The 12,251-nt window shown below is 40.1% G+C and overlaps 1 protein-coding gene across 1 annotated transcript in view; it reads left to right on the top strand.

The window, feature by feature from the left end:
- Window positions 1–6,085: 6,085 nt before the first annotated feature.
- greb1 (growth regulating estrogen receptor binding 1) overlaps window positions 6,086–12,251 on the top strand; it is a 29,731-nt gene continuing 23,565 nt past the window's right edge. Inside the window, exons 1-6 of the mRNA XM_030045457.1 lie at window positions 6,086–6,239; window positions 6,999–7,106; window positions 7,223–7,399; window positions 7,672–7,854; window positions 11,205–11,321; window positions 11,992–12,129. Of these exons, the coding sequence (XP_029901317.1) occupies window positions 6,086–6,239; window positions 6,999–7,106; window positions 7,223–7,399; window positions 7,672–7,854; window positions 11,205–11,321; window positions 11,992–12,129 (877 nt within the window). The remainder of the gene's footprint in view (window positions 6,240–6,998; window positions 7,107–7,222; window positions 7,400–7,671; window positions 7,855–11,204; window positions 11,322–11,991; window positions 12,130–12,251) is intronic.

Here is a 12,251-nt window from a genome sequence, read left to right as displayed (position 1 = left end):
TGTTTTTGTGTGTGTATGTGTGAGTGTGTGTGTGTGTGTTTGTATGTGTGCCAGAGAGAAGCTGACGAGGACACTGGATTGATAGAGAGTATTATTTTTGCCTCATGTTACTCAGTGTTGTGCTATGCTCTGCTCTGTTGCTGTTTTGACCAGGATGTAGCACTTCACTCCTTCATGTGATTAACTTAGAACTAAACAACAACAACAACAACAAAACAAAGGGTTCAGAGTAGGTGAGACACAAAATAAAAGATTTTGATCCAAGAGTATCAAAGCATTTTTTTAATTTTTAATTTTAAATTTTTTCCAGGTTCCATGTTATTTATTTATTTAGCTGTTTTTAGCTGTTTTTTTTCCTCCAAATTTCATGTTTTCTGTCTTTCTGTCTTTTACAATTGAAGCACTTTTTTGACGTCAAGAAAGTGTTTAATCATGTGGTGGATGCATAAAATTTCAATAATACAATAAAATAAACAACATTTAATGAATGTCATGAGACAACATTTAATGAATGTCAATGTTATGGGCTCTTCTTGTTAGCGCACCAAACAGAGACACTGTGAAAACACTGTGAAAAAAACACTAATAACAGTAGAGAAACCTCTGATTATTATAAATTGCTGCCACATTTTGACAAATTCCAAAGTATTCCTCATTGATTCTGTTTTCATTATCAAATTCCATGTTTCTGTCTGTTTTTTCTGCATCACTGAAATCACAGGGCCCCAAGACAAGGGCACATGTGGCTCTGGAGGTGTTTCCTAACCAGACATTTTCATCAGCCCTGCAACCTCCAGCTTGCAGGCATATAATCTGGTTATGTATGAATTCAACTTTAAAAACACCAACTCAACAATCACATGAACATTTCCAGCGTCTGTGTGTGTGTGTGTGTGTGTCCCTGACAGATCCCTGCTGGCTGATAGGAATGGATTCCTGGTTTGTTATTGGTTACCACAGAGCCCTCGAGGCTAATGTTCAGGCTGCCAGTCTGTGTCTCTGCCTTTACTCTATTGTATTGTTAGAATAACAGTGTCACCATGCATCTTGAAAGGCCTGGAGTGTTTTTTTTTTTGGTTTTTTTTTTTTTTTTTAAGACGTTCTCTGTCCAAAATAAAAGTTTAGCATACGAGAGTATTCTCTCTGGTTGTTCAGACTAAATATGTAATGGATACAACATAGCTATAGCTGTATTTTTTCAATTTGGCCAATAGTTTGATACCAGTTCCTCCAGTATTCCCTCTTCCAAGCGTAACAACTTGGAAGAAAGTCTAGATAAATAAATAAATAAATAAATAAAGTATAGATACTGTTATGAAGATGTTGTACACACGTTGACTCATATTATTATTGCCTATAAGCATGCAATTATTGACTGTTGTTTGTTCAAAGCAACAGCAGTCAGAGTTATAGCATTAATATGTGTCAATAAAGATATTTAGAGGAAAAAGTAAAGCTGTCACTTGTTCGAGAAAACAATGTAACTGCATGTAACTTCATTTATTCTGTGTGTTGTATGTTTTCTGTAGAACAACTGTCACATCTACTTTTTTCATCTGATCTGGCAGCACCTTGTCTCTTGTAGTGTTTATTCAGATCGTTTTTCCCTTAAATACTGGCATTTTACAGATCTCTTGCAATGAGATGGCCCCACAGGAAAGTAAAATTTTTTTAGTAATGCGCAAATGGTCTTGAAACCAGTTCCTGTAGCAGTCTGGAGAACAGTTTAATGATTGGGTGAAATATCAAAGGTTGGAATTTGTTGTTTAAAAAGTTGACAGTGACGTGTCATTAAAAAGCCAAGCTATATGTTTCAGTAAACCGCAGTTCTGGAAAGCCTCTCATGCACCAGAGACACCTATAACTCCGTATACATATTTAATTACTTAATTGTTTTTTGGTCGACCAGGCCCTGAATTTTTTTTTCCTTTTCATTTAACGTTTATTCAGTAAGAAGACGGTCCCTAAAGATAGTAGGGCGCCTAAAAAGTGTTGAGGTGTCATGGGGTTCAGAGTTGAAAGAGAACCTAAATACATGATTGTGTGTTTGAGGGTGGAGGTGATGGCGGGTCCTTGCAGTCATAAAACAGCACAATAGTGTCTCTCCCCAGGGTGAAAGAGGGACAGAAAGAGAGGAAGGAGAGGAGGAGGGAGATGAAAGGATCTCCCACTTCCATGTCACAGAGAGGAGGAGAGGGGGAGATAGGACTAGAAAAGATTAACAAAGCCTAGTAGCATATATAATAGCTTCTAAAAAAAATAAATAAATAAATTCAAGGTATGTAGAATGCAGAAGGAGTACATGTGCAGCTTTGAATTAAAATTAGAGATTGACATTTTCACTGGAGCATTGCAAATCGTGGTCCTAAGCTTCTTTCCGTGCATTTTGAGCCACTGCAGTAGTCATTCGTACCTTACATCTACCTTGCATTAAATCCACAGGAGATTCTCTCTTGAATGGTAAATTATAGCCACCAGACCATTTCTTGTAAGTCCAGACGCTATAAAAAAGAACCAAACCTGAATTTCCTGAACGCTCCCTCTGTAGGAGTGGAGCAAAAGCACAGCAGTATAGTTTAGAGCCTTGCTTTGATTCAGTTTGCTGGGCTCAATTTTGATTTTGGTTAGGATTCATTGAAAGGAGGACTACACCTCTCTGCTTTCATCTCCCGCCTCCTTCCCTCTCTGTCTCCTCCTGTTCCTCTCCAGGTTGTAAAGATCAGTCTGCTCTTTGCTAGGAGAAGGTGTGATTACTTCCTTAGTGCTGGCTGTGTTATGGCAGGGTTTTTTTTGTCTCTTTCTTCTCACCCCCCCCCCCCCCCCCCCCCCCCCAATACCTCACTATACAGTGGTGCTAGGCATTAAAAGACTGCAGTACTTCCTTACATATGAAAGTGTTGGGAGAAGGTGGTTTGTGGTGTAAGGTGTGTGGGTGTGTGAGTGTGTGTGTGTGTGGGTCCTTGAGCCGATTCTGTGCTCTGACCCTGTCGTAGAGAGGGTCATGGGAAAAGTTAATTCCTCTACAAAGGTCAATAAAGTATCACATAATAATAATGATGATAATAATAATGTTGTTGTGGTTATCTTTATTATTGTTAGTCATAGTAGTAATAATAGTAGTGGTAGTTGTATGAAAAGTATAGAAAAATTAAGTATGATGCCGTTATAAAATTAAGTTATGCAAAATTATGGCAGATGCTGAGCAGTCTATCAACATTATATCAATATTGTGATATGAAACTATATATTGTCTCATATTTTAGATGTCGTGATATCATGACATGGCTTTAGTGTTCCCTTTTTCTGGTCTTTTTGGATCAGTTTGGCTGCTGTAGCTGATTTCTTCTTTTTTTTTAATATAAAGGAACACCTCAAAGAAACGTAAAAAGGCACTTAGGGACAACTGTTGGTGCTTTCCTAATATATTTAAAGACAAAAGATTTCTGGTGAACAACCATTAGTAACATGGATACGGTGGTAAATAAAAAAAAACAAAAAAAAAAAAAAAACAATATTTTTCATATGGCCATTTGAAAGTGTTTATGCCTCTGATAGAAATGCCATCCTTTAGTTAAAATTTTACTCCTCAATCAGCTTGAGATGTTGTCAAACATATGACTTGACAACTTTCAAAACATTTTTTTTGAATCAGTCAAGAGCCTCAGCCTGAGAGGAAGCTGCAGTCTTGTATCTGAGTGACACAAACAGCTTAAAGTCTGTAATCTGACAGGTTAGTCTTTTCATTACACTGACCCTCAGGCCACAGAATGCTAAAAGAATCTCACGCTAGCAGACCAGTCAGTCCCGAGTCGCTCCCACTATGTTTGTGTGCGTGTGTGAGTGTGTGCATGTATGTGTGTGCTTGCGTGCACGCGACATCCAGCATATGGGTGGTCAGAGGTTTAGAGGAAGGGGGATTAAGGCACTGTTTGTACTCTAACCTTATTATTTCCCCCTCACTGGCCCAGTCTGTTTGCCATATAACACACACATTTTGGCCTGACAGAAGCTTTACATCTTTACAAGGTGTGCCACGTCATAGGCGTTTGAACGAGTGTAACATATTCAGTCAACAGCAACAAAAATATTACACTTTACTGTTCATAGAAAGCTTTTTAAGGCACTCAAATATACTATTCATCATCTGATGAAATGGAAATAATAGTACACCAAGCAAAAACAAGGTAACAGTAAATATGCTGTTTCCCATAGGTGATTCAGTTCCTTTCACAGTAATAAATACTGTATGACACCTTATTTTAACCTGAGATTGTAGCGCCACACAGGACCAATCAGCATAATTCTGACAATGTTGATCGCTCATCTTTAGTCAAGATCCGGTCAGTGGGTATGAAATATCCTGCATGACACATGAATGGACAAGCAAGTATTATGAGACTCTTTTTGGGCCTATTAATAACATTTTTGAGAATGAAATGAAAACTCCAGTGGTGACATACCATGTACTTCAAGGTTTTGTTAAAATCCAGTCAGCTGTGACTTAGATATCACATTTGATGGAGAGGCAAACTAAATAAACAGAGATGGAGAGCGGTCCATGTCCCCAGACAGTTTCTTTGTGTGCACAACAATCCAAGCGATTCTCCATTAAGTGTTTAAAAGTGGACAAAAGCCGGCGCGCCACTCTGTTGTTCACTATTTGTGTGCACCATAGTCACAAATCAACACTGGCTTTTTTTTTTTTTTTTTTTTTTTTTTTTTTTTTTCCAAAATCATTTGAAATAAAAAAATGACAGGGTAAAAATGCCCGTTATTATTTGGAGCACCCTTTTACATTTCACCTTGTGACATTAATGCTACAGTACTCACATATGAGTGACTGTTCTGTCCTGTAGCTCACCATGCGATGCTGCCTGGAAGCCTGTGGCTGGGTTTTTCTTGCTGTTGCCTTAAAAGCAATGGAGTGATGTTACTCAGAAAATAACCATAAATATGCAGCCTGGAGTGGTGGAAAATATGATGTGATGTAATGGCTTAAAACAAAACACTCCTCAGTGGTACAAACTAGATGTGTATTCCCTTACATGTAGTGCAGATGTGTTATTTCACAGCTCAGTAAAATTGTCCCAACATACCCCTTCAAAATAAAAGAAAAAAATGTCCACTCTGCCACAAATGTAATTCCTTGACCTGTCCACACAGATACATGTGGGTTCATGTGAGTTTGCCTGTCAGTATTCCTTGCCTGTGAGTCATTCTGTGTGTATGTGTGTGCGTGTGCGTGTATGTGTATTTGTGTCAAAATGAGAGAGAGAAAGTAGAAAAAGGGAGAAGGAGCAACAGTAGAGTCTAGGTCAGGGTGCCCTGACTCTTGTCAGTGGTGTTCATCGTGTGTGTGTGTGTGTGTGTGTGTGTGTGTGTGTGTGTGTGTGTGTGTGTGTGTGTGTGTGTGTGTGTGTGTGTGTGTGTGTTTCCCAGAGAAAATATGAGGCAGTTAATAGGAGAGCACTTAAAATAGTCAAAACACTCTCACTATCCCCTGTATCTTTTTGTGTTTCTCTTTTCTGTGCTTATTAAACAAAATTATTTATATAGAACACCAGAATATCAAGGTATTTTGTGTTAACATCAAGGAATGTTTGATGCAGATCTACATATTATAGTTTATATCGTTGTTATAGTTTTAATGGACAATATCAAAACTGGCAGATAATGTACAAAGCAGGATTAGAAGGTTAGCCAGATAGTTGTTGGACCTGGTGACAGTGATTTCAATCTGTAAAACAAAACCTCAATGTCAGGTTTTAGGAATGTCATTCAGCCATTCATACTGATGTTTGTCGGTAATGGACAAAATTTCAGAGAATATTTTTGTAACACTTTTTAAAGTTATCTGGCTCACTCACTAATACTGCTTTGTGGAGTATCCAACTGGTAAATCTTTGAAGGATACATGAAAACAGCAAAACATGAGTAAGAGCACAAGCTTGGTACATTATCCCTCTCCCTTGCTGGAAACCCTAAAAATCTGTCTGTAGATCAGTGGTGAATCATCACATTTTTTTTTTTTTTTTGCCAGTTTGCAAATGTCTTTTGATTGCCGCTGTGTTTCTGCAGGACACCAATGGGGAACTCGTATGCGGGCCAGCTGCGGACCACACGCCTCGAAGACGTTCTGCATAACTTCATCGAGTCATCGCTGCGGTCAAACACCGTGGTGCCCCGACCCGTCTTCTCACAGCTGTACCTCGAGACAGAGCAGTCCGCAGCCCATGATGGTGGGTTGGATGGATGCACAGACACACAAATACACACACATTCAGGCACACAGACTCCACTCTGACTTGTTTTCCAGCATGGGACGCTAACCAGCTGGCATCTTGAGGGAGAAGATGTGATTATGGGTTCAGTGAGAGGGATATTTTCCTGAAAATCTATCCAGGTTTAATCCCAGGAGACTAGTCACTGTTTCCGAGTTTCATCCCAGGAATGCGTTTAAGAAAAAGGAAAATCCAGCCTCAAAACATTTTAATGAAATACATTTGATGGTGTGTTTTTGCTATAATTAATTAGCTAAAAATGAATCCATTGACAGCACTGAAAAAAATCACAGATCTAAAATCGAAATGTTAGATGTCAGGTTTCAATATCAGCTCCTAAAAATTAATCAGCATGGGCTTCTTTGTAGATTCATTTGATTTGCAGCAATGTTAAACAAGCATGCAGAGGGAAATCCAGCATAGTAGAGGTAAAGCAGATGTAGCTGCTATTTGGATGCACCACGTTTGGGCAGTGTATCTGCGAAAAACTGAATTGCACCATAAAACAACAGACTGTCTGTCGCCCATTGTTTTTTTTTTTTTTAAATAGTCTCAGAGTGTTTTAAAGTGGAATGTTCCTTTAATGTTAATGGCAGTACAGCCAAACCAACCAAAATCAACCTGCAGTATTGCTCTGTGTGCTTACATGTGTTTTTTTCTCTTGTGTGCCATTGAGACTGTATATTTTTTGTGACCGTACATGTGTGTCACCAACAGGTCGGGTAGAGAATGATGATGATGACGATGAAGATGGCTCCGAGTCTAACAGCCCTCCAGTTCCCTACCAGATGAAGCCCCCGCCAGAAGGATGCTGCACCACAGATGGTATACAACGTACCAAACTTTTTATTTATGCTACAGTCTTTTTCAAAAGGTAATCAATATCAGATTTTTTTTTTTTTTTAAATAATGGTCCTAACCTCATCACACCATATCTCCAGGGTTCTGCCAGGCGGGTCGGGACCTGCGTCTGTCCTCCCTGGCGTCGGACAACCTAGATGTGCCTCCTGGGTTCCTGTTGGTGGGGGTCAAGTCCCCCTCCCTCCCTGACGCGCTGCTGGTGTGCGCCGTGGACCGCCGCTTCCTGCCAGACGAACGAGGACGCAATGCACTGCTGGGTAAGGCAGGAGACACACACGGGACAATCATGTCACTGACGGGTGAAATTTTGTGTATCTAAAATGTCATCTTCTCGACTCAAGATAAAAGCAATGATTTTTAGCTTTGTGGTGCTGCATTTTGACATATTTTTACAGGGTTGCATAAAACTAAGACATGCAGGAATGTGTAGTACTCACATGTACACAACCGTAATGTGTTGTGATCCAATATATTTTTCTGTATGTGTGTTTGTGTGTGTGTGTGTGTGTGTGTGTTGTGCTCCCTCCAGGCTTCTCGGGGAACTGCATGGGCTGCGGGGAGAAGGACTTCCGCTATTTCACCGAGTTCTCCAACCACATTAACCTGAAGCTCAGCACCCAGCCCAAAAAGCAGAAGCACTTGAAGTACCATCTGTACCGAAACAACCAGGGCGTGCTGGTCAAAGGAGCTCCCATCTGCTGGAGGGGACATGGTAAGAGGGAGAGACAGAGTAAAATGTTAACATGTTACAAATGCTGTTTGATGGAACAAACTTACACGCAGAAATTTTTGCACTTTTATTTGGGTGGGGTGCATGTGGTGTCAAACATCAGGGGTGTGTTCAGTTCATCTTCAGTTCAGTCAATTCAGTAAGTGAATGCTCTTCAAAATAATAAAAAAAAGACATGAACAGATTCGTGTATTTTGAATTTATTGATCTATAACCTGATGATTAACAGCAGGAAGGACAGTATACATAAAAAAACATTCTCAGGGTAAGTTTAGGAAAATGTGTTTGCTCTAGGACTCTCTGATATTGTGATATGCCAGTAGAGATAAATGTGTGTATAATGTGAACAGCATTGAAGGTGTTCTGTAGCATACTGAAATGCTTCAGACCTGTTGTATTTACAGAAACAGCAAAACAGCTAGCAACACCAAGCTCAGTAAGATTGGCTTAGTAGTGAGGGGATGTACAACAAACTGAGTCACAGCTTGTCAGTCCAGCAGGGCAGGCTCTTCAGATCTGACAGACATAAAGAAAATGCACAATGTAAAGAACCAGTCTGAAACAGGGAAAGGGGTTTGGCAGGGGAGAGAAATGAGGACAGGAGGAGACAATGGAAGGAATGGAGCAAAGCAGAGAGATCCTGTTTGCTGTGGTTGATCAGCGTAGAATGTGATGCCTCCACTGCCTCGCATAGGTTCAGTTTAATAATTACCTCAGTGTATCTTTAAAATAGGAGGTGTTTATGCTGCTGAGTATATGCTATGATCCACAATATTCCCAAGAAATTTGTTTCTAAAACAAATGCATTTTGGCAAACCCCTCTTCAGGGTTACAACAAGGTCAAAATACCAAGGAAAAGAAGTGGATGTGGACTCACTATAGAGTTGTGTACCTTCGATAACCATGCTGCCGCTGTATTGTCACATTTACAATCCCCTGCTTAGTACTACAGCATAACATGCACATGGTGTTATTTTTTTTTTTGCAGTGACCTGGGTAAAATCCAATAGAAATAAAAATGTAAATGAAGCATTTTACATTTAACAGCCCTGATCATCCACACCGATGTATAATCACAGTGGGCGTGCAAAAACGATATATCACACAGCCAAAGAGTTCTTTCTAGGTCATCTCCATATATGAAGAGAGGAGGTTGGCTCACACAGTGTAAACTTTGAGGAAAATATGGAAAAAGTACCCCTGTTTAAGTTCCACCCCCTATCGAGCCGTTATCCCTGCATGTGGGTTTTATCAATCACCCTCTAAGTCTCTCATTTGGGCGCCATGCAACGAAGTCTTGACCTGACCTGCACCAGCATTAAAGGAAAACTTCCTTTGCAAGTTGGACCAGCTGGGCAGGTGGTGAAAGCCTTGAGGGCAGAGGTTAAAGGTGAGACTGTAGAGTGTACATGCAGGTCATTGCCTGGAGGTAATCCACCAAATTATAATGGAGTAAAAGGACACCTTCTGGTGCATCATGCAGCCCTGTAGATATTGGTTTTGACTGATACATCTATCCCGATCCCGTGGTTTCCACTTAACTCTGTAGTCCTGTGATTCTGAGTGCAAGAGTCAAAGTTCAGGGTGAGGCTTGTGCTCAGAGCATGCGGAGGTCAGAGTGGGGGGATTTTCCCTGGAATTACAGTGGATAGAAAGAGCACCTTCTGGCATGTCACACTAATCTCCTCTGATCCTGTATTCCATAGATATTTGTATTGAGTGTCAAAAATGTGGTGTGAGGAACTATTAAGTGGCCACTGAAGAGTTTTTCTGCAAAAACACATAAATGCCACTTTTGTTGCAAAAACCACGTTGCCTATACATTAGTGTACAAGTCATTTTTTTATTGGTTTTATGTAGAAAAATATAGGTTGTAGAAATAATACAAATGGAGTTATCTGTTTTTGCAAATGATCTTTTCATTTGTTATCAGCACCGTTAGCATAATGAATATTCTGTTGTTGGGAGATAAGGCGTCTGATGTTTTCAGCAGCAGAACTATGTTGCCCTCCCTGTTCTGTCTATGTTATGCATTCAGGCTGACTCTGTAGACTCCCTGTTGGTCTGTACCTGGAGGATAAAGAGCAGGTTAGACTAATTGGAAAAAATTGTTCCCAAAAGCTGCAAATATAATACTTAAGTCTACCAAGTCGGTAACTTTTAAATAGGGTATATCTTGAGAGATAGCCTTTACAGTGGCATGTGAAGTAACTACAGTATGTTATGATGTTTTCTGGAAAATACACAGAGATTTGTAAATTAAAAAACTGAAGGGCTTTGGTTAAGGAGATATGAGGGTCTATGAGCTTTTCACTTACCAGGCAAGTGGAGGTGGAGGTGAAAACGCTGTCAAATTAAGACTGGACAGAAGTATTTCCACTTCACTAACTAGCTTATATTTTCAGTCCCGGTGGTGTATAAAGGTCTTTACTGGTCTGAACCGGGGCTACATGATAACATATGATACCAGCTTGCAAGTCTCTCACTGAGCTACATTGGTTATTTGTGTCCTTCTTGTTAAATGTGACCACATGTATCATGAAGATATTTCATTAGGAGAAGGATCCATCAGGATTTTTGTCTTAATCAAGTGGAAATACAGAAAGCACACACTCCTTTAGTTAGTCACAGGAGTGAGTCACATGAAGATCATTTCTGATTGTCATTTCAGCAGCAGCACAGATTGATTTGATTATCTTGTTTTCTGAAGGGATCAGATTTTGGGTAATTATATTTAGTTACTCAAAAGTGTTTTTTTTTTTTTTGTATTATGACTAAATGCAATAGTTAGATAATTGACGATACATGAATAGATATAACCAGCACTGAGACGTGCATCGGTTTCATCAGTCCCGTTCTTTCCCTCTATAAGTTAACGAATAGACGTTGGTTACACCACCACTTAGACTTCATATGTTGGTGCAGAATCAAAGTATAAACAGGCTGAAGTTGAATTAGGCCCACAACCCATAGATTGCCTCCCTAGGCTTGCAGCAGATATGTGGAAGTGCACAGTGTGACTCCTGCATTTTACATCAGACACTGTCGTTTCAGCTAAACTCAGACTCCAAATCCATCATCTTTTTGCTGTAGCAATTTCCCTGCTCTGCTAGAAGGCCCTCTGAGCTGCTTTCACTGCCTAAGGCCTATCTGTCATGGTTTTACCCCACAACTCTCTCATATACACACACATATAAAACTGCATTTTTTACTCTGTAGTACAAGTAACTCTTTTCTACAGTTGTGATCTTTAAAGATATACTCAGCTGCTGCTCTTGTGTATATGTGTGTGTGTGTGTGTGTGTGTGTGTATGCGTGTGTGTTTGTTTCAGATGGAAGAGTGAGGCAGATGGGGTCTAGCCTCTCAGAAGGGCATGTGACATCAGATGAACACCTGCCCAACTTGGCTTTGACCACTCACCCTGCACACACACCTGGCAGCTACACAGGTAGCACACACACACACACACACACTGACCACACTCATGCCCACATACAAAGATGCTGCTGACACACAGGGATAACATCATATCTAAGATACATCAAACTGATGATTATGTCCTTATGCTGCTTTTACACCAGCATAAAATCCCAGTATCATCTGGGACTTGAGCTCGGTGTAAACAGGTTAACGCGTCATTTTAATTCCATGAACTCTGCAACAGTCTCAAGTTTATCGTCGGCCTCAGCTTTGGTCATGAGGGCTCACTCTGTAATTTGTGATGGCGGTTAGGCACAGTGTTACAGGACGTGCACTACATTTTAGGTAAGGTCAGTGTATCTTTAATGTATGTAGTATCATCACTTGCCAGTAAATTTTGAATTAGACTCTTATGAAATGTTCAAAGTGCAGTGCAACTTGGGGCTTCTCATTTGTTGTCCGAAACCAAGTCACTGTGTGTGCACATCCATAGCTGACAAATAAACTTCCTTCCTTATTCATCCATGCAGTCTTTTGTTTTGAAATCGTACTTCCACCATTGTATAGTAAATTACATCAAACACATGATCGACACAGCAAAGCACAAGAGCATGTGCTGACAGCATGTAAATGTAATGAAGTAGAAGTAGAAGTTGATGTAACTCATTCACTCGTCTTCCTTGTGCCTCTTTCTGCAGTGGGATCGCATGCGGACCCCATAGGTCCACCGCACATGGTCGATGTCCCACCCCCCCTGACAAACGGCAGCCATACTGTTCCCCCCATCAGCCAGCCATCTTTAAATCACTCAGGACCTGGGAGACCTTCCACAATCGGTATGTGCACATTGGGGACTTCCATGACAGGAAATGTATAAAAAAAAAAAAAAAAAAAAAAAAAAGATTAGCAAGTGCAGAAGTAGCTGTAAAAAACAAAAACAAGTAAATCTTTTTTTTTT

This window comes from Myripristis murdjan, chromosome 3 (assembly GCF_902150065.1).
Source record: "Myripristis murdjan chromosome 3, fMyrMur1.1, whole genome shotgun sequence".
NCBI classification, from domain to species: Eukaryota; Metazoa; Chordata; class Actinopteri; order Holocentriformes; family Holocentridae; genus Myripristis; species Myripristis murdjan.
The sequence above is the reverse complement of the archived record's forward strand: the minus strand, read 5'-3'. Positions and strand labels throughout refer to the sequence as shown.